Genomic DNA, 22,474 nt, shown 5'->3' with positions numbered 1-22,474 from the left:
AAGGGAAGGTCAGGGAAAAGAGTGGAGTGTAAGGGACTTAAACGCCTCACACCAGTACTGCAACTCTGCAGCTGGTGCTTTCTTGACTCAGGGGATAAGTGACAAGTGTCCTGTGAACCCACAGACTGAGCATAAGCTCTTCTTGGAGCTTGGTAGAAAGTCACTGTTACAAGTGTGCTTAGCATGATTTGAGCCATGTAAATTGTTCCCCTTTTTCAGAGGGAACACAGAGGCAGCCACTCTATACTGTAGTCATGAAGTTCTACTGAGCTATCAAGACTCAGAGTCAGTGAAGCTATTTAACTACTCTCTGTCCTGTGACTGCAGGGATGACCATCGTTGTGCTGTGTAGAGTCCAAGTCAAGGAGAGAATAATAAATGAGTTCTAGTAACTTTTTATTCGTTGCCAACATTCTGATTGCTGTGCTGCCTTCATGTGTTGACATCGGAACTCCTCTCCAAAAATAAAACCACTGGAACCATTTTCCACTGGCAATAGGTTTTCTTCTGCTCTCCCTCTTTCTGTGTTTTCTGTGTTAGAACTGTACTAGGGGTCTGGCGCCAGAGCATGCTAAGCCAGTGCTCTATCAGTGAGCTACTTCTTCACCCAGACATTCACGTTGTGATTAGCTAGGCAGACTGGATTCTGTTGTTTGTAACTAAAAACTTTATTTGCCTCTATCCTCAGATGTGGTATTTCCACTGTCTTCCAGGGCTGTAAACTTACCTTTTTCTTCCTGCAGACTGAAACATGCCAGTTACAGAAAGCCATGATTGTGGCATCTGCCCCTTGATGCTGAGTAATGCAATACCTGGGGGACCCTTTTACGGTCCACTGTGCCAATAATAGCCCAGGTTCCTTCTGTATAATGAAGAAAGTATTACTAAGGGTCCACCCTGTAGTGAATAGGAAGCAGCTATGTTCAGGAAGATCATAGCGTGTTTGTTCAGGGCAAGTCTGTGCCAAAAGATGTTTATAACAAATCAAGAAATGTGCCAGAGAAACTGAAAAGCACTGCAAATAGCTAAAAAATAGCAAGAACCACAGAAAAATGGGGCTGAAAACTTAGACTTTCCCAAATTAAAGGCTATACATCTTGGCTTCAGGTGCCTGCATCTCCCACTGAATTCTAGGTGTAATTTCAGGAGGAAGGTATCTTTGAGATCAAGGACAGAACCATTTAGTGTCTCGTGGGATTATGCTAAAAGGGTATATGGGTCTGCTACTAATTGAACAATGGTACCACTGTTTTACTGGGCAACATTCTCTTTAGGAATTAACTATTAGTAAATAGGTATATTGCATGAGGACCAGCGTGGCACCAGCAATCCTGTCAAAAACATGTTAATAATATGTGTAAAACTCAGGGTAGCTTCTTTCTTGTGTCTTGGTGTGGATGTAGATTAGGGTCCACTTGATGAATTACTACTGGAGTGGCTTTGACAGCCCTCTCTATGGTGCCATCATGTTACGCTTAAGGAGTATTTCCAGACAGAGACAGTGGGCCCCCGGCAATCAGGTTGGCTGATTTCCTAGCAGTTATGACATAGGTTGGCAGAGGTTTGAGTATCAGAGTGAATCTAAATAGAAAGAGTATATCTGTTCTAATTACTCATATTGGCTGGGTCCCTAGCAATTATGACATCAGTCTCCAGAGGGTTGAGTATCAGTGTGCCCTGAGTAGGAAAAGCATATCTCTTACAATTATTGGTATTGGGTGCCCCAATCCCTCCATAAAGGCAGCTTAGAAAAACAAATCTTCCAAGTGGCACTTCAGAGAAGGGACAAAGCTGTCTGCTTAGCTCTCTCAAAGCCTACAACAAGTTTGAAATGGAATGAAAACCCATGAAGATAAGAAACTAGAATGAAGTCACCCCAATATTGCAGAGAAGTATAATGTCTTTGCCCTCTATACCTAGAGTAATACAGACTCCTGAGAGTTAGTTATGATCCTCTTGTGTGGGAGCCTTGCAGACTGCCTCAGACGCCATCACCACCTGTGCCCAGGCCTTCTGTGCTGCCCACCATGGTAAAAGAGGACCTCATCCCTCCCTGAGAGTGAGGCCAGTCTGTCTTCTAATGCCAAAGGCTTTCCACCTATGTTCTGATAGATCCAAAAAGGAGCAGAGAAGTCCAGGGGGGCATTGCATTGCCCAGTGCCCTGTTCATTTGCACTTGAAGCACTCTGACTTGCTTCTGTCTCTCCTTAGATTATTTGAAATTTCTCTAGTGTTTCATGCTTTGTCAAAGGATTCTCAGACAGGTCGAGCATGGTTTTAGCCTGTAGTTTCCTAATCCGGCTCTCATTTGTCTTCTACTTCATCACTGTTATTGGGAGCCAAATCGGCTTCATTGACCATTCAGCTTATGCCAGTGTGTGGGCCCAGTTGGATTTCCTGTAGCTTTCCCTCAGTGTATGGAGCTGACTGACTAAATATGCTTTAGAAATACCTGACCATCTCTAAACTCAGAGTCTGAATTACAGGGTGCATTTTTAAGGTGAAGCTGAATACCAACTGGGTTTTTCTCGACGGTCCTAACTATTAGACCTGAGCTTATTGTGACTGCAGGTTTGGACACCTCTTGTTGAATGCCTTCCAAAGTGGCCTTGATGTATAATTTTATTCTTTCCTTTAATCTTTCTCCTTTGTTTTGTTTTTTGAGACAGAGTCTCACTGTGCAGGTCAGGCTGGCTTGGAACTCACTTTACATCCCAGTCTGGCCTCGAACTTGCAAGAGTTCTACTGCCTCAGCCTCCCCAGTGCTGGGATTACAAACATGTACCACCATGTCCAGCATCGTTTGCTGTATAATTTTCATCTGACTTCTTCATCTGTCTGTGTCATAATCCCACTCAGGCCCCAAATAATTTAGAAGTTCTTTGATTATCAGAAAATACAGCTGCAAAGGCTTCATCCTTGTCCTACCTGGCAGCCCTTACAACCCTTTCTCTTTCTGCTTCAGTGTGGTGTAGAGAACGATGCACTGGACATCTCACAGGCCAGATCAAAAGCCATTGTCAGGGAGCAGAAAGTGTCAGCAAACTTTTCAAGATCCTCAGAGAATCTACCTGATTTTTTCTTGTACTACTAAATATCTATATAACTGCAAAAGGAACTAGTACCTAGACTGTGCTACCAGTGCCTGTCACTTTGCAAAGGAGTAGAGCAGAGGTTGGGTTTCCTTAACCTGGGACCTTGTGATAGATAGAACCAGACCTAATATGGGATAGATTCAGGAGACAGCCTTTGTCTGCTGAAGATATTTACTGTGCAGGCTGTTGCCCAGGTAGCCTGCAGGGATGAGGAGCTGAAAACCAGGTCGTCTGCAGCAGCAGCTCCTGAGGAATGATGACTTCTTAGGTACAGATCAGGACTCTGCCAGAGGGCCCTACAGGCTTCAGACCATTTTCCCCATTCCTTATAGTAAAAATAAAATTGAAATAAGGCATTATTTCTAGGTGAGGAAGGAATGGCCTCAGCTCATTTCCTCCAAGGCCATTTTTTTTGTTACACAGGAATAGAAGTTAATGTTTTAGAAAGATCTCAGGGTGACACTTTTCCCAGTGGTTGAAGATCGAATTATAAGAAATAGATAAGGCGTTTTCCATGCTGCATATGTGGATAGGATGGTAGAAACCAGGTTTTATGGTCCTGCAGGCTTGTCTCTGGGTAATTATCAGTAGTGGGAATTGTTCACTAGGCCCATGGTTTTACTGTTGCTCGCCGTGTAGACTGTGCGGTGTGACCATCATCCTGGTTGACCACAGACTTTCTTGTCTCTGCAGCCGCTCCATCTGATTTCTGCCTGCAGCCGCCCAACACAGGTCCCTGCAAGGGTCGGTTTACCAGATACTTCTTCAACCCCAAATCTGGGCTGTGTGAGACCTTTGCATATGGTGGCTGTGGAGGAAACCTGAACCGCTTCCAGGACCAGGAGGAATGTTTGCAGACCTGTGGACAGCAGCTCACATCCTTGGGCACAGTCGAAGGTACTGAAAGGGAAGGTCAGGGAAAAGAGTGGAGCGTAAGGGACTTAAACGCCTCATACCAGTACTGCAACTCTGAAGCTGAGGCTTTCTTGACTCAGGGGATAAGTGACAAGTGTCCTGTGAACCCACAGACTGAGCATAAGCTCTTCTTGGAGCTTGGTAAAAGGTCACTGTTACAAATGTCCTTAGCATGATCTGTGTCATGTATACTGTTCCCCTTTTTCAGAGGGGAGCACAGAGGCAGCCACTCTGTACAGTGGTCCTGAAGTTCTCCTGAGCTATCAACACTTAGAGTTGGTGAAGCTATTTCATTACTCTCTGTCCTCTCTGTCCTCTAGCTCCAGGGAAGACCATAGTGGTGGTGTGTAGAGTCCAGGTCAAGGATAGAATTAATGACTTCTAGTAACTTCTTTTTCTTTGCAAACATTCTGATGCCTGTGCTGCCTTCATGTGTTGAAGTCTGAGCTCGTCCCGCAAAATAAAACCACTGGAACCATTTTCCAGATCTTCTTCTAAAATAATATTTTCTCAGCTAAACTTATCCCCTTGCCTATTTCCTTATTCTGCTCTCTATCTCAGCAGACCCCGCCTCTTTCTTCTCCTCAGGCTTCTTGATTGGCTGTTATTCAGCTACACACTCTGAAAGCACCACAAGAACGAGAAATACGTGTCTTTGTTTTTGTCGTCACTTTGTGCTCAGCATGTACTATGATTCTCGACACAGAAAAGACAGTCCATGATTATTTGTGGAACAAGTGCACAAGTGTGTCTCTCAGTACAGGACTGACGACAGAGCTAGGGTGCGGAAGCCAGGACTCTAGACCTAATCAGCAGCAGCAGCATCTCATCCTTGCCTTCTTCCTCCACCTATCCTTCTGTGTGGTGTGGAGAGGTGGGGTTTCTGGCATCCGGTTCTGAGTATGAATCATAAGGAGCAGTGCGGGGACGGATGCTTTCACAAAGCCCTGCTGCAAATCCTGTGATAGCGTATCTCTGTCCTGTCTTGGTCTCTGGCTCCAAGTTTAAGTGCATTTATTTTCTTCCTCCTTTTTTGCTTGCTTGATCTTTCTCTTTCTTGCTTCTTTCCTTTTCCTTTTTCTGTCTGTTCTTTCTGTATGGCTATCTCTATCCATCAATCTTTTTGCTCTCCGACCTTCTGTGTTTTCTGTTAGAACTGTACTTGGCGTCTGGAGCCAGAGCATGCTAAGCCAGTGCTCTATCAGTGAGCTACTTCTTCACCCAGACATTCACGTTGTGATTAAGCTAGGCAGACTGGATTTTGTTGTTTGTAACTAAAAACTTCATTTGCCTCCATCCTCAGATGTGGTATTTCCACTGCCTTTCAGGGCTGTGAACTTACCTTTTTCTTCCTGCAGACTGAACCATGCCAGTTACAGGAACCCATGATTGTGGCATCTTCCACTTGATGCTGAGTAACACAATACCTTGGGGAACCCTGTTACAGTTTAATGGGCCAATAATAGCCCAGGTTCCTTCTCTACGATGAAGACAGTGTTACCAAGGGTACACCCTGTAGTGAGTAGGAAGCAGCTATGTTCAGGAAGATCATAGGGTGTTTGTCCAGGGTAAGTCTGTGCTAACAAATGTTTATAACAAATGAACAAATTTGTCAGAGCAACTGAAAAGCACTGCACATAGGTAGAAAATAGCAAGAAAAACAGAAAAATGGGGCTGAAAACATAGACTTTCCCAATTTAAAGGTCATACATCTTGGCTTCAGGTGCCAGAGCACATTTAATCTGCTGTGATTAAACTTTATCTGCTGAAGATATTTACTGTGCAGGGTGGCGAGGAGGTAGGCTGCAGGGATGAGGAGCTGAAAACCAGGTCGTCTGCAGCAGCAGCTCCTGAGGAATGATGACTTCTTAGGTACAGATGAGGCATCTGCCAGAGGGCCCTACAGGCTTAAACATATGGCACTTCTGACCATTTTTCCCATTCCTTATATTAAAAATGAAATTGTAATAAGGCATTATTTCTACGTGAGGAAGGAATGGCCTCAGCTCATTTCCTCCAAGGCCATATTTTATTACACAGGAATAGAAGTTAATGTTTTAGAAAGATCTCAGGGTGACACTTTTCCCAGTGGCTGAAGACGGAATTATAAGAAATAGGTAAGGCATTTTCCATGCTGCGTATGTAGATAGGATGGGTAGAAACCAGGTTTTATGGTCCTGCAGGCTTGTCTCTGGGTAATTATCAGTAGTGGGAATTGTTCACTAGGCCCATGGTTTTACTGTTGCTCGCCGTGTAGACTGTGCGGTGTGACCATCATCCTGGTTGACCACAGACTTTCTTGTCTCTGCAGCCGCTCCATCTGATTTCTGCCTGCAGCCACCCAACACAGGCCCCTGCAAGGGTCTGTTTACCAGATACTTCTTCAACCCCAAATCTGGGCTGTGTGAGACCTTTGTATATGGTGGCTGTGGAGGAAACCTGAACCGTTTCCAGGACCAGGAGGAATGTTTGCAGACCTGTGGACAGCAGCTCACATCCTTGGGCACAGTTGAAGGTACTGGAAGGGAAGGTCAGGGAAAAGAGTGGAGCATAAGGGACTTAAAGCCTCACACCAGTACTGCAACTCTGAAGCTGAGGCTTTCTTGACTCAGGGGATAAGTGACAAGTGTCCTGAGAACCCACAGGCTGAGCATAAGGTCTTCTTGGAGCTTGGTAGAAGGTTACTGTTACAAGTGTCCTTAGTATGATGGGAGCCATGTAAACTGTTCCCCTTTTTCAGAGGGAGCACAGAGGCAGCCAGTCTATACCGTAGTCATGAAGTTCTACTGAGCTATCAAGACTCAGAGTCAGTGAAGCTATTTCACTACTCTCTGTCCTCTGGCTCAGGGATGACCATAGTTGTGGTGTGTAGAGTCCAGGTCAAGCATAGAATAAATGACTTCTAGTAACTTTTTATTCTTTGCAAACATTCTGATTGCTGTGCTGCCTTTGTGTTGACATCTGAACTCCTCTCCAAAAATAAAACCACTGGAACCATTTTCCACTGGCAATAGGTTTTCTTCTGCTCTCCCTCTTTCTGTGTTTTCTGTTAGAACTGTCCTTGGGGTCTGGAGCCAGAGCATGCTAAGCCAGTGCTCTATCAGTGAGCTACTTCTTCACCCAGACATTCACCTTGTGATTAAGCTAGGCAGACTGGATTCTGTTGTTTGTAACTAAAAACTTCATTTGCCTCCATCCTTAGATGTAGTGTTTCTATTGACTTTCAGGGCTGTGAACTTACCTTTTTCTTCCTGCAGACTGAACCATGCCAGTTACAGGAACCCATGATTGTCGCATCTTCCACTTGATGCTGAATAATACAATACCTGGGGGACCCTCTTACGGTCAAATGCACCAGTAATAGCCCAGTTTCCTTCTGTATGATGAAGAAAGTGTTACCAAGGGTACACCCTGTAGTGAGTAGGAAGCAGCTATGTTCAGGAAGATCATAGGGTGTTTGTTCAGGGCAAGTCCGTGCCAACAGATGTTTATAACAAATCAAGAAATGTGCCAGAGCAACTGAAAAGCACTGCACATAGGTAAAAAATAGCAAGAACTACAGAAAAATGGGGCTGAAAAGTTAGAGTTTCCCAATTTAAAGGCCATACCTCTTGGCTTCAGGTGCCTGCATCTCCCACTGAATTCTAGGTGTAATTTGAGGAGGAAGGCATCTTTGAGATCAAGGACAGAACCATTTAGTGTCTCTTTGGATTGTGGTAAAAGGGTATATGGGTCTGCTACTAATTGAAGAATGGTACCACTGCTGTACTAGGTAACATTCTGTTTAGCGATTAACTATTGGTAAATAGGTATATTGAATGAGGATTGGTGTGACACCAGCAATCCTGTCAAAAACATGTTAATAATATGCTTTAACCTCAGCGTAGCCTCTTTCTTCTGTCTTGGGTGAGGATGTATGTCAGGGTCTACTCGATGAATGACCACTGGAGTGGTTTTCACAGCCCCCTCTATGGTGCCATAATATCATGCTAAAGGATTATCTTCAGGCAGATACTGGGCCCCCCGGAATCAGGCTGGCTGGGTTCCTAGCAGTTATGACATAGGTTGCCAGAGGTTTGAGTATCAGAGTGGACCTAAATAGAAAGAGTATATCTTCTAATTACTGGTATTGGCTGGGTCCCTAGCAATTATGACATCAGTCACCAGAGGGTTGAGGAAATCAGAGTAGCCTGAGTAGGAAGAACATATCTCTTACCATTATTGGTATTGGGTGCCCCAATCCCTCCATAAAGGCAGCTTAGAAAAACAAATCTTCCAAGTGGCAGTTCAGAGTAGGGGCAAACCTGTCTGCTTAGCTCTCTCAAAGCCTACAATAACTTTAAAATGGAATGAAAACCCGTGAAGATAAGAAACTAGATTGAAGTCACCCCAATATTGCAGAGAACTGTAATCTCTTTGCCCCCTACACCTAGAGTAACAGAAGCTCCTGAGAGTTAGTTGTGATGATCTTGTGTGGGAGCCTTGCAGACTGCCTCAGACGCCATCACCACTTGTGCCCAGGCCTCCTGTGCTGCCCACCATGGTAAAAGAGGACCTCATCCCTCCCTGAGAGTGATGCCAATCCTTCTTCTAATGCCAAAGATTTTCCTCCTATGTTCTGATAGATCCAGGAAGGACCAGAGAAGTCCAGGGGAGCATTGCTTTGCCCAGTGCTCCGTTCATTTGCACTTGAAGCACTCTGACTTGCTTCTGTCCCTCTTTAGATTATTTGAAATTTCTCTAGTGTTTCACGCTGTGTCATAGGGTTCTCAGGCAGGTCGAGCTTGGTTTTAGCCCTTTGTTTCCTAATCTGGCTCTCATTTGTCTTCTACTTCATCACTGTTATTGGAAGCCAAATAGGCTTCATTGACCAATCGGCTTTTGCCAGTGTGTGGGCCTAGTTGGAGTTCCTGCAGCTTTCCCCCAGTGTATGGAGCTGATCGACTTTTCACAGGAGCACAGCAGTGATTGGGTTTCTTTAATCTGGAGCCTTGTGATAGATACACCCAGATCTAATATGGGGTAGGTTCTGGAGATGGCCTTTTTCTGCCGAAGATGTTTACTGTGCAGGCTGGTGAGGCGGTAACCTGCAGGGAGGAGGAGCTGAAAACCAGGTCGTCTGCAGCAGCAGCTCCTGAGGAATGATGACTTCTTAGGTACAGATCAGGCCTCTGCCAGAGGGCCCTAAAGGCTCAAACACATATGGCACTTCTGACCATTTTTCCCATTCCTTATATTAAAAATGAAATTGTAATAAGGCATTATTTCTAGGCGAGGAAGGAATGGCTTCAGCTCATTTCCTCCAAAGCCATTTTTTTATTACACAGGAATTGAAGTTCATGTTTTTGAAAGATCTCAGGGTGAAGCTCTTCCCAGTAGTTGAAGATGGAAAACATTTTCCATGCCGGTTATGTAGATAGGATGGGTAGCAACCAGGTTTTATGATCCTGTAGGCTTGTCCCTGGGTCATTATCAGCAGTGGGAATTGTTGACTAGATCCATTGTTTTCCTGTTGCTCGCCGTGTAGACTGTGCTGTGTGACCATCATCCTGGTTGACCACAGACTTTCTTGTCTCTGCAGCCGCTCCATCTGATTTCTGCCTGCAGCCCCCCAACAGAGGTCCCTGCAAGGGTCGGTTTACCAGATACTTCTTCAACCCCAAATCTGGGCTGTGTGAGACCTTTGCATATGGTGGCTGTGGAGGAAACCTGAACCGTTTCTCGACCCAGGAGGAATGTGTCCAGATCTGTGGACAGCAGCTCACGTCTTTGGGTAAAGTTCAAGGTGCTGAAAGGGAAGGTCTGTGGGAAGGAGTGGATCCTAGGGGATCCCACACCTCACAGCAGGATAGTGACTTTGAAGCTGAAGCTCTCTTGACTCCAAGGGGCTTCTGGCAAGTCTCCTATGAACCTATGAACTTCGTTACTGTCTGTAGCAAGGACCACAGTTGGCTCATTTAAGGAATGTACTAGAACGGTCATGGCAAGCTCACAGTATGTATGTCACAGTGAGCAGTTTGTATCATTGTAAACTCTAAAAGGTTTTGCATCACTGCTGTAGGATTTTTGTTGATATGCAGAGTCCGGGTGAAAGATAAGATCAAAGAAAATCAGCAAGCTTTTTTTCTTTTGTAGATATGCTGGTACCTGCATTTCCTGGGCATGCTTAAGTCTGAGACTCCCTCAAGAGCACTACAATCATTTTCCAATGGCAATAAATACCCTTCTGGAAGAGTGGTTCTTCTGCTAAGTTCATCACTTTCCCAGCCGATCCTGCCTTCTTCTACCCACACTTTACTTGTTTAAGCACTGTTTAGCACTTCTTAAGCACCTGCAGAACAAGAAATATATGTCTTTTTTTTGTCATCACTTTGTCCTCATTAAATACCAATTTTCAACACAAAGGAGACAATGCACAATTATTTGTGGAATGAATGAATGAGTGCATCTCATCTGCATAGGACTGACTACAAAGCTAGGGCACTGAAGGCAGGACTCTAGGCCTAATCATCGTCCGCTCTTCCTCCTTGCCTTCATCCTCACCCATGCTTCCACGTGGGTGCAGTGGTGGGGTTTCTGGCTTCTAGTTCTGAGCATCAATCAAATGGAGCAGTAGGGGAAGGATGCTTTCACAAAAAACCTCCTTCAACTCCTGCTATGTTGGACATCTCTCCTGTTTTTCTCTCTGGCTTTATGTTTAAGTACATTTATTTCCTTTCTGCCTTGTGTTTCCTTGATATTCTCTCTCCTTCTCTCTCTCTGTCTCTCTTCCTTTCTCCTGTGAGGGCATCCATAACCCCAAAACCCTAGCCTTAAAAACTTCACTTACTTTATAGTCTGTTGATTATAGCTTAGATTCTTAGCTAGCTGACTTTAAAACAGCAAGTGAACTTTGGTCCAATTCCCAAAAGGCTTCCTCTCCCTTAATTGGCTATAAACTATGGAAAGAAGAACAAAAAATTTTATCTCAAAGTGGTCAAACTGCTCAGTACCCCTATCCTGTGTTGGTTAACCAGATGTGTGAAAAGGTCTCATAATATTCCAAAGCAATGATGTTTTTTTTTTTTTCTTTTTTTTTTTTAATTTTATTTAAGGAGAAAAGAAAAAAAAGCAGGGAAAGGGTACAAGTTATACAGATTTACAGAAAAAAATGAACAGTAGGAAATCACTAGTTAATGGATTACATATTGTCATCTTAGAAATACTTGTTCAAGTCACAAAATTAAAGCTTGTAAAGTGGACATTCCATCAATGATACTGCAAACAGTTCTGTTCATTGATCCAATAGAACTCTGTGATATCATTTTCTATCTTATACACTTAAATATACATGCAGTTATATAGTTTGGAGCACTTTCTTTTCCTCTCTTTTGTACCATGACTATTACACATTTTGGGTTTCATTGCTCCCACTGTTCTTATTACTTTTTTGGAAGAGAGTAAAACCAAATGTGACAGAACAGAATTGGTCAAGTCAAAAGGGTGGACATAATAGATAATGTAAAAACATAATACAAGGTGATCAACAATGGTTACTATAATGCCTCCCGCTATCTCTAATAGAATTGCCTATATTGTTAGTTATAATACAATTGAACAAAACAGTAAAGAATAAAACCGACAAAACCAAAACATTGGAGACATTGTAGGTCTTCAAAAGTAGATAAAAGTCAACAAAAATGGGCGTCATAATGAATCTCATTATCTTCACAGCTGATGCCTAAACTTTCGAACCTGATACTATCCAGCAAAACAGAATAGGGGAACATCAGTTAAAAACCAGATGGTGAGAGTAATACAGGGCTTTAAATCAAGGTAATGAAAAGTCAAAGTGGGTTACTATAATATATCCTGCTATTTTTTTCCTTTAATTAAAAGGATAAAGATAAAAAAGTAAATAATGGAGTGGAGATTGAGATAAAAGAGGGCATAACAATGAAACAGCGCAGATCAAAACATAACCATTTAAGCAGAATAGTGTTTCACCACCAGATAATCCTAACCTAAAAGTAGTTACCATATTGTCTCTTTCTTTGAAATCCTTGAGTACAACTTCGTATACTGTAGCATTAAGTATATCAAAACAATGTAAAACCATTCAAGAGAATGACAGCATTACAGAGTATTTAGAATCGACTAACAGAAAATGAATAATGGTTTCTGTATAATCTCCTTGTCTTTACAAGGTTTTTGCTTATACTATCATACATAATAAAATCCAGTAAGATACAACCTATTTAGACCATTGGAGACAGAAGGACAAAAGCTAGATGAGACTTCAAAACAAGATGATACTAAATCAGTATTACCTATTAAGATGTCATTTTCTCCTATCATCCAATCTTCTCTGCCTCATTTCTGTTGAGCTCTTTTTCTGTTAGTAGCTGTCAGTTTGTCTTCTTCATTTTGTTCTCTGCTCCATTCGTTGTGGCCTCTCTGCCATTATTTCTGGATTCTTTGTATTTTTCTTTTTTTAGAATATCCTGCAATACTCTCTGTAGAGTTGAATTGGTGGTTGCAAATTCGCCCAGTTCCTCTTTATCCTGGAAGCACCTTGTTTTTCCATCAATTTCCAGGGACAGTTGTGCAGGATATCTCAATCTTGGCTGGAGATTATTATCTTTCAAAGCTTGAATTATTTCCCCCCACGCTCTTCGTGATTTGATGGTTTGTGCCGAGAAATCTGCTGTAATTCTGATGGGTGTTCCCTTGAAAGTGGTCTGTTTCTTGTCCCTTACAGCTTTTAATATTCTGTTCTTGTATTGAATTTCTGGAACTTTTATTATTATATGCCTGGGTGTTGCTCTGTTTGGGTTGTAGGTAGCTGGGGTCCTGTATGCCTCATACATCTGAGTATCTTTACCTTTTGCTAAATTAGGAAAATTCTCCTGGATTATTTCTGTGAGTAGCTTTTGTAGTTCACTTGTTTGTGTCCCTACTTCTTCTTTTATGTTCTTAATCCTTAAGTTATGGCTCCTCTTATCATCTTCTTGTCTTTGTATTATTGCTGTTTGTTTCTTTGTTATTTTTAAGAAGTTTTTCATTTCATTCTCCCATATTACAAGTCTGCCCTCCAGTTCAGATAGTCTGTCCTTAGTTTCTTTCAAGCTGTTATGCCAGTCTTCTATAGACTTCCTAGTATCTTGGTAGTCCCTTTGAACCTGTTTCACGTATTCTATGCTTTCTCTGTTTTCTCCATCAAACAACTCTCCCCTTTTTTTCTGTTCTTCCATTCCACCGCCTGTTTTTTCTTGGGTGGTACTTAGCATTTCTCTAACTATTCTGCATACTTCTAGCTTCAGGTCGTTGATAACTTCATTCCTGAATTGGTCTATGAGGCTCTCTATATGGTGCCTTATGTATATTGGTGCGGTGTCTGCTATTGCCTGTTTCTCAGAATTGGGGGCCGAGGAGCCTTTCTTGTTGCTGCCTCTTCCCATGCTGCCTCTTCTTCTCTGTTCCTTATATATGCAAGCTTATATAAGAGGCCCAGCTTCTCTCCCAGTCAGCCACAGCCTGATCGAATTGCGCCAGTTAGGTGTTCCGCTCACCGCTGCGCACCAGGGAGTTACGGACCAGGCAGCCTACGCGTCTCCCCTCCCGGCCACCGTCAGGCTCTGGGATCTGAGTTGGGACAGTCTACCAGGTCCGCCGGCAGCGTCACGCAGGCCAGGCACTTTTCACCAATCTCGCCCGAGAGGGGGATGTGTGGCTGGAGTCGCCACTGCGCCCTGCTCCCGCAGGACTGCTCAGACCCAGAAAGTCCTCCGCTGGAGTCAAACTGTGGTAGAGTGTCAGCTTCTCTCACTCACCTCACCACAAGTCAGTGCACGCCTCCCTGCCGTTCGCAGATTGCCATTCTCAGAGCTTCTGCACGTCTCTCCTTGCCGAGCCACTGTAGAGGCAGCCAGCCGCCACGCGGCGGGAAACCCAAATCGTGGATTACAATGGCGCAGGGTCCAGCCTCCACACCGAGACTTTTCTGTTCCTGTTTTAGCACCAGGACTGCATTCCAAGTTGGTTTCTCTCAGCCCAGTTCGTTCCTGAGTCAGCGGAGCATATATTTACCTGCTTATGTCTACTTAGTCCGCACCATTCCTGGCTTCTGAGCCGAGTCTTTCAGAGAGCCTCCGGTAGTTGCTGTTATCTGTCCGCCATGTTCTCCCGGAAGTCCAGCAATGATGGTTTTATAAAAGTGGTGTCCAGGGGCCAGGATTTAGCTCAGCAGCATAAGTGCCTGCCTTGCAAGTGTGTGGTCATAAGTTTGATCCCCAATGTCCCCCGCAAAAAAGAGGTATCCATGACAACTCCCTGGCCTTGGGAACTTATACATGATTATATTAAAAAAACAAAACAATGGACCAGAGTCAGCAACTTCAATTTCCTAAATTTGCTGCTGACCACTGCAGCTCTTAAAATAAAACTCACTTGTTTCTCAACTCTCAGTCTCTTGTGGGTGAATCTCATGTTTTGCTGTTACACTCCCACTCTGTGTTCTTTCTCTCTCTCTCTCTTTCTCTCTCTCTCTCTGTTTTTTTTTTTTTTTTTTTTTTTTTTGTTGTTGTTGTCATTTTGAGACAGGGTCTTGCTATGTAGTTCAGACTGGCCTTGGGCCGTCTTTGTAGCCCAAGCTAGTCTTGAACTTGAAAATACCCTTCTGCCTCAGCCTCCTTCCTCAATCCCCTGCAGAGATTACAGGAGTGTACCACCATACCCAGCTACTCTGTGTTTTCTGTATTAGGGATCGTACTTCAGGTGTAGAGCTTGATCATGCTAAGTGTAACATGTAACACATGGAAAGAACCAGCAGAGATCATCAAGCTTGTGTAAAGGCAACATGTTTTAGAATTTATTGTGCCTGGGTGCATGCAGGCAGAGAGCATGATAAGGCCATCTGCCCCTAACAAAGAAAAGTGTGTTACTTTTTATAGGAATGGAGAGAAGGCAGGGGACATTAGAAGGGGAGATCTCAATAAACATCTGTGGTCAAAGTTCTTAGGCAGTCTTGCACCTCAGTGGGCAGAGTCCTTGAAGTGTCTGGTGTAAATTTTTAAGCATCTCCATATGTCCCAGGATCTGAAAAAGCCTATCTTATCTCCTCCACAACATCCTGTGCTTGCCAGTGACAACTTTGGTACAAACTGAGTTCCCTGCAGAGAATAGTGCTTCTGCTGACAAACAGGTTGGGGCTGGGTGAGTCAAGTCTGATCTGAACCTTTCACTAAGCAAGTGTTTTACCAGTGAGCTACTTCCACACACAAGACATTCATGTGATTAAACTAACCGGACTGGATTCTGTTGTTTGCAGCTGCAAACTTTATTTTACACTATCCTCAGATATGGTATTTCCCATTGTCCTGCAAGCTTGTGAACTCTTTCTTTTTTCCTGTAGACTGAACCATACCAGTTATAGGAAATAAACTCATAACTGTGGCATCTACCTCTTGATACCTATCCCAAATACACAAAACCTGGGTGACTCTACTACTGTTGAATGGGCAAATAATAGTTCAAGTTCTTATGGATACGGAGGAAAGAATTGCCAAGTTTACACTTTGTAGTGAGCAGTGTGTTTCATGAAGATCGTGGTATAAACAGTGCTCAGAGTTAATCTGTGCTAATATATGTGTAACACAGACCATGAAAGGAGCTGGGGTGACCAAGAAGCACTGCACACAGGTGAAAAGTAGCAACAGCAGTAGAAAAATGGGGCTGATAACAGACTTCACAATTTAAAGTGCAGACCCCTCTGTTTTTGGTGCTTCTCACTGACTCTCTCAGTGTGACTGATAGGATTGATTGACAGTGTACTGAGTTACCTTGTGACCCTTATTTTAGATACTCATCCCAGAATGCATTGATCTTAATTATATTTATGCAGTATAGTACATGTGCATGAGCCTGTCATAAAGTGCAAATGGAAAAGGTTAACTGCATTGTCAGGCTGGGAGATCCAGTGTGTATACGCTCTTGACTAGAACATTGATATCTAAGCTTTTGTTATTTTATTTTCTGCCTCTCTTAGAAGTAAAAATAACTTAGGGTGTTGTTTTGTATCCAATGGAAGGAAGGACATGAGTCTCAGCTCCATTGTTTCTAACTATATTATTCTTCCCTTAGATTCCTGGTCCCCCGAAATATTTGAGGAGTGTTGAAGGAGAAAGGTCAGGATAAATAGAGATATTGGTGTTACCTAGGGGAGACCTAGGAACTCTTGCCCTGAATAATCTGAGTTCAAGGGAGCTGGGTTCTTCTGTGTAGATTTCTTGATTAATCATGGGCATAGGGGCAGGTTTTGATCTTGAGTTAAGGTCATCACCAGTAGTCTGACAGCTGTCAAACAAAAGAAACAATTTGAATAAAAGATTATGTAAGACTTAAATTATAAGATTATGAGAAAGATAAATAAAGGCTATGTCCAGGATAGTTAATAGAGACCTCCGATTCCATATATTTGGCCAAGTCACCTATGACTCATGACTCTTCATGGGTTTTGGAAGCATTGTTAGCCAGTTTTTGTGCCATGTCTTTTAGTATTTTAGATTTACTGATACAAGAGACACAGTCTTCTTTTGAGGACAAACATAGCACTTGTGTTTTATTATAGACAACTATTTGCTAAAAATATTGTAGGCAGTTAAAGCCCTCAAGGGAGTCAGTGTAGGAGATGAGAACACATTACAAATGTGGCTGGAGGTGCACTGTCAAATGTCAGGCCTCAAGATAAAGATGGAATGGCTAGGCCTCTGTGCCTCCCCAAGGGATAATCAGTAAATTGAAGATTATAGTATAATTGGTATCACCTGGTCCAATAAAGTCCAAGTAGACATCAGTCATCCGAGTGGGAGACTAGGACCTCCTGATCCATCCTTTCCTAAAAAGGCCCACGTTCTTTCCATGTACACTGCTACATGACGTGTGTCCCATTGGATCAATATTACCTAAGCAGCTATTCTTACAATCTGATTGGTTGATTGTAGTTTTGACCCACGTTGAAGCCACTTCATGATTTGGTACCCACCTCATGATTTTGCTCTATAAAATCTACTTTTAGAGGTGTCTTTGTTACCAACCCACATTCATGTCCCTTCTTGTCTCTCAAGAGCTATCTCTCTCAATTAATTTTTCCTACTCTTAACCTCCATTGTTTCTTAGAATTCATCCTTTAATTTTGGGTGATATAAACTCAGTGTATCTACCATCTGGCAGTTGGGTGTTACATTTATTTTTCCTCTATTATTTGGATGTCCCATTGGGATAATTGGATGGAGGTAAGAGTTTGCTTTGGTTTCATGGAATCTGGATTGTGACTTGTTTAGGCATTCAGAAATTATCAATCTCATTGGTTAATTTCTTAATGCCTTGATCTTTTATGTCTTGTAATTTTTATACTTTTTTGTTAAAATGATGGTAAATTGAAATTGAAAACTTAAGAAGATTACACTCTTTTTTTCATGGGACATTTTACTTTTGCATGAGTGGTAGTTAGGGTTTACAAGGGAATAGATTTAATATAGGACACATAATTTATAGGATTCTTTTTTTTGAGATGGGATATTGCTATGTAGCTCAGGCTTTCAAGTACTCACTATTTACTCCAGGATGGCCTCAAACTTATGGTGATCCTCTTGCCTCAGTCCCCCAAATGCTGAGATTACAGGTGTGTGCCACTACGCACAGTATAAAAAATCAAATGCAAAATAATGCAAGAGACCTGTTTACACACTAGAGATCCAAAGAATCCAGCCAAGAACCCAGATCCCACAGAAATGTCCTCCATAAATCCAGCTGAAGACCTAGAGCCCATCGTAGTATTCTCTCTCAGTCCAACTGGAGGACTAGAGCCTACGACAATGTCTCATGCAAGTCTGCTTCAAGAATCTGCACTGGAAGATCTGGAAGATCCAAAGGCCAGTGGTGGAAGTTATCCTGTGCCAGCAGGACAAAGGATCTGTGCCACCAGGCTGGGAGATCTGCACCGGAGTCAGGAAGCAATGCTCAAAGATCGGATCTCTCCCAAAGAGAACTGCAGCCACTTCAGTGACAGCAAGGACCCAACACCTCTGATAATGAGTTCATACCAGGAAAGCCAGCATGGCAAGGTTTTCCAGGGGAATCAACAGCATATCTTCCCTTCAATTCTCTTTTTAAGTTGCCGGCAACCATGGCAAAGGTGGGCCTTCCCCACCCAGCACCACACTGATTCAGTTTAGCTAGGTGTTACAAGTTGATCATTAGTTAGTCCACCACAGCAAGCAAGGCCTTGTATTCCTGTTTGGTATACACCACATATGGAGTTGCTAGTTGCTGAATTTACTGGTGTCCCTTGCTTGACCTGTTTGACTTGTTTTGACTGTTGTGGTTCATTGTCTTATTTTAGACAATGTTGCTAGGGGGAAAAGTAATAGAATGTTCCTCATAGTAACCAAAATGAGTTTATTAAATGCTGTAGAATGTGTTTTTTTTTTTTATGAAATCTAGTTTATATTTAGGAAATATACATATCTAATAATAAATTATGGGAGTTCATCTCCCAGGTAAAAGTTAATAGGTTGGGACCTACTAAAATTTGGAGGACAAATTTCACTGGGACAGTCTGGCCTGATGCTCACACACAGTAGAGAGGGGAAGGCAAGCCTGTTCTGCTTCAGTTTCTTTTCTGGTCTGATCTTCCACTGGTAAGGAGGAAATCTTAGCTTTTGAGATTCTCCACTGTCATCTCTCCAGGCTGAAGGTGACAGCTCATGGGCAAGCTGTCTCAACTCACTGTGAGCATGCGAAGAAAAGGCTTCATTTTTTAAAAAAAAATCTCATTTCTGATCTTTTTCTGTCACTTTGTACTTTCCATCTTTTGGAGGCATTAAAGAGGGAGGAACCCTGAACTGTCTAAACTTTTCCTTCCTATCCATCAGCTAAGAACTTTTAAGTTGAGCCCATAGAAAATGAGTAGTTGCTAGTGCCAAAGACAGGAAAGTAATTTAGATGAGGGACATATAACCATCTCTGAGGCAGATGAGACAGCAGAATTTTGCTCATCCAGGAGAACACATAAAAACAATGTCCCTGCTTAGTGTTCTGGACAACGGCCATCCTGAGAAACTGAATCTGAGACCCGATGGGAAGAACCAATTTGTGGGTGAAACCAGAAATATCATGCTTGGTTCCTCAAGCATGATATTTAAGGGACCAAAACATTTAATTTAATGGAGTGTTCCCAACCCCTGGCTCTCTTTCTCCCCTCCTAGGTCTGGTTTTCATCATCTATGTGTTTAGAGAAGGGAAGAACTTTTGCTAATGTGCAAATTGTGGTTGCTAAGCAATGAGTATAAATTTAGCTTGTGAGGTTCATGAGAGTGCTGGAGATACAGCAACATAGAAATTTTAGAGTGGATTTTGAGTAAATCTTAGCCTTGTCATGCTGCTAAACAATATTACCTAAGTAGGCAGCACAAATATTAAGCAGACAGCACAAACGTCTTAGAAACAACCTTGCCCTATGGTGCCGGGTGGCATTTTTCTGAGCCATTAATTGATTCTGTCTATTTCTGGAGGTGATTTCTTTTGCAGACTGGGAAATGCTCCATGATTTCAAATTTGCCCTTTGATTTTTTCCATATTATTCTCTTTCAAAGAATGGGAAGGCAGTTGTTTAGGTCTCTCAATTAATGGTTATTTATGCTAGTATGCATCCTTCCTTAAACATGATTGTTATAGCTGAAATCAACTGTAGCTTGTGCTTTTGGAAACACATGTTGGAGTTAGGCATGTGAGTTTCCAGAGAAGGTAGATGCACACATCATTAAGAGTGAGTAGTCTGACCCATTTTCGGGCTACTTTTCAGATAGCAGCCACCTGTACTTTGGGGAATGTCTTGGGAGGGTACAGGAACCAAGGAGGGATTGAAAGATATACTTATTTTCCCCTTGTTGTTTTGCAGATGGGAAATTCAATGTCAAATTCTCTTACTCTTTTGGAATGTATTCTCAAGCACTGGAAATTGTTCAACTCTCACATATTGAGACAAAGCTCATTAGTATTTTTCTGCACAACCTCTAGGGTCAACTTACCCCACAGGCAAAACAGAATACAGGGGCAAGTATTGACTATGATACTGTTTCACAACTAGAATTGTACTGTTGGAGAGAGAGGGAAAATGGCCCAAATTGCCTTCTATTCATATTTTCTTTGCATTAAGAGATAATCCTTACTTATGTCCAAAGTGTAAATGTAAATCACAAGGAAACCAGTCACCTCTGGTCCTTAAGGTACTATCCCATGCATCTACTGTCACTGAGCCTGAGGTTCCCCTACCTTGCCCTTCAGATCCTACAGATGAAGTTTTCAAGACAACCTTAATCAAAGCCCATCCACTGTTGCTGAGCCCGAGGTTTCCCTTAGTTGCCCTCTGGACTCTAGGGGCAGATCCTTCAAGCCAACTTTCACTGAAGCCGCTACTGATCTATATCTATCCCTATCTGATTTTACTCAATCCCCTCAAGGACAGTGTTCCTTACGGAGGTGGCTGAAGAATTTGACCTTACCCATGTCCATGTGACCTTTTCTCTCAGGGGCCTAAAAACAGATTTAAAAAGACCTGGGAAAGTTTTCAGGTGATTCTGGCAAGTACACTCTGGTTTTTAGGGGACTTACTCAGACCTATGAACTAGACTGAAAAGATACAAAGTTACTCTTTAAATCAATCATTGACTTCTAATAAGAGACAAGCAGCATCACAAGATCTATTACATTTGGGGATAAATATCATACTGTTAAATTTAGAAGGCCAGAAGACAGGTAGCCAGAAGAACAGACAGATTCCTCCTCATGCCCAAAAAATCCCTACATGAGATCCCTACTAACTTGCCAACTAACGGAAGATTGGAATAAGAAACATCTTCAGACATGTATTCTTGAAGAAGAATAAGACCTATGCCCTTTAATTATTTTAAGTCATAGACTATTCCTTAGGAGAAAGATGAGAACCCCTCTGCCTTCTTAGATTGTTTATAAGAGGCTTTGATAAAAGATATAACCCTGAATCCTAACTTGCTAGAAGGACAGATCATCCTTAAAGACAAGTTTATTACTTAGCTTCAATATTAGGAAAAAGTTACAAAAGATGGCTTTTGTTCCAGATAGCTCACTTGATATTTTAGTGAGAATTGCTTCCTCAGTGCTATATAATGGGGACCAAGGGGCGGTCAAAAGGATAAAACATGCTTTGTTGTTGTTTATTAGACTAGGCGTTACTGTGCAGTGCAAGCTATCCTTGAATTCACTATGTAACCCAGGCTGGCCTTAAACTCATGGCAATCTTCCTGCTTCAGCCTCCCAAGTACTGGGATTACAGGCTTGCATCATCATACCTGGCCCAATGGGATAAAACAAAGAGACCAAAGAATGTCACTGCCTTGTGGCCTCAAAAGGAGTAGTCTTCAAGTCGGGTTTTCAGGGCTCCAAGAAGTGCTCAATAATTGAACTTACTTGTTATCACTGTGGAAGTCCAGGCCACTTTAGGAGGGACTATGATAAAAAGTGTCATGATAAGAGGCCCCTTGTGCCATGCCTTGTTTCAAAGGTGACCACTGGATATTGGAATGCCTCCTGCGATGGAGGTCCCAGGGACCAGGCCAATCTTACCAGTTGGTCCAGCAAGACTGAACATCCCCGGGGCACTCTACCTTCTCCCTCTAGCCAGAAACTGTCATCTCCACAGAAGAGCCCATGTACTCATGACTATGGAGGAAAAAGAAACTAGCCTATTGCTGGACACTGGCACATGTTTCTTGGCCCTTCTTTTTCAGCCCCAGCCCTCTTTCCAGCCCTCATACTTAAGGATTCAGTGGAGAGGAGGCTACTGACTATTTGTGACTGCCCTTAGGCTGGACTGCTTTCTCTTCTTCTATTCTTTTTTATTATACCTGAAAGTCCAGTTTTCCTCCTGAGGACAGATATATTGCTTGAATACTGTAATATCCATGAACCCAAGTCAGATATGCTGCTTTTCTGTCATGGAGTCAGAAATGAATCCTTAACTATGGGTAACTAAGGGTGGAATAGAGCTACCCCAGTACAAATATATCTCAAAGATCTAATTTTCCACACCAAAGACAATATCCCCTAAGGCCTGAAGTTAAAAGAGTACTATTGCCTATAATTGACAATTTAAGGACACACAGTTCACTTGTACCCTGAAACAGTTCCTGAAATACTCCATTCTTAGGAGTTCAAAATCCAGTGGAGAGTGGAGGTTGGCACAGGACCTTAGGCTGGTGAATGAGACAGATGTGCCAATTCACCCAGTGGTACCTAACTCATATACCCCCTGTCTCAGATCCTGGGAGATGCCAGCTGGTTTTCAGTGTTGGACTTAAAAGATACATTCTTTTGTATTCCTTTATAAACAGATTCCCAGCTTTCTTTTGCCTTTGAAAATCTTCATGATCAGGACCAGGCTTCTCAAT

The 22,474-nt window shown here is 42.6% G+C and overlaps 1 protein-coding gene and 1 pseudogene across 1 annotated transcript in view; both read left to right on the top strand.

Annotated features, from left to right (window-relative positions):
• The window catches only part of LOC101787904 (actinia tenebrosa protease inhibitors-like), a 39,866-nt gene extending 29,460 nt beyond the window's left edge, over positions 1-10,406 (top strand). Inside the window, exons 7-10 of the mRNA XM_063248268.1 lie at positions 3,789-3,992; positions 6,322-6,525; positions 9,592-9,783; positions 10,146-10,406. Coding sequence (XP_063104338.1) covers positions 3,789-3,992; positions 6,322-6,525; positions 9,592-9,783; positions 10,146-10,180 — 635 coding nt within the window. The 3' untranslated portion in view covers positions 10,181-10,406. The remainder of the gene's footprint in view (positions 1-3,788; positions 3,993-6,321; positions 6,526-9,591; positions 9,784-10,145) is intronic.
• Positions 10,407-17,863: 7,457 nt separating this feature from the next.
• Positions 17,864-22,474, top strand: part of LOC100724642 (probable U3 small nucleolar RNA-associated protein 11) — a 70,678-nt pseudogene continuing 66,067 nt past the window's right edge.

This window comes from Cavia porcellus, unplaced genomic scaffold, assembly GCF_034190915.1.
Source record: "Cavia porcellus strain 051 isolate PalLab524CR breed Dunkin Hartley unplaced genomic scaffold, mCavPor4.1 scaffold_5, whole genome shotgun sequence".
NCBI lineage: Eukaryota > Metazoa > Chordata > Mammalia > Rodentia > Caviidae > Cavia > Cavia porcellus.
Note: the sequence above shows the minus strand (reverse complement) of the source record. Positions and strands in the feature narration are given on the sequence as shown.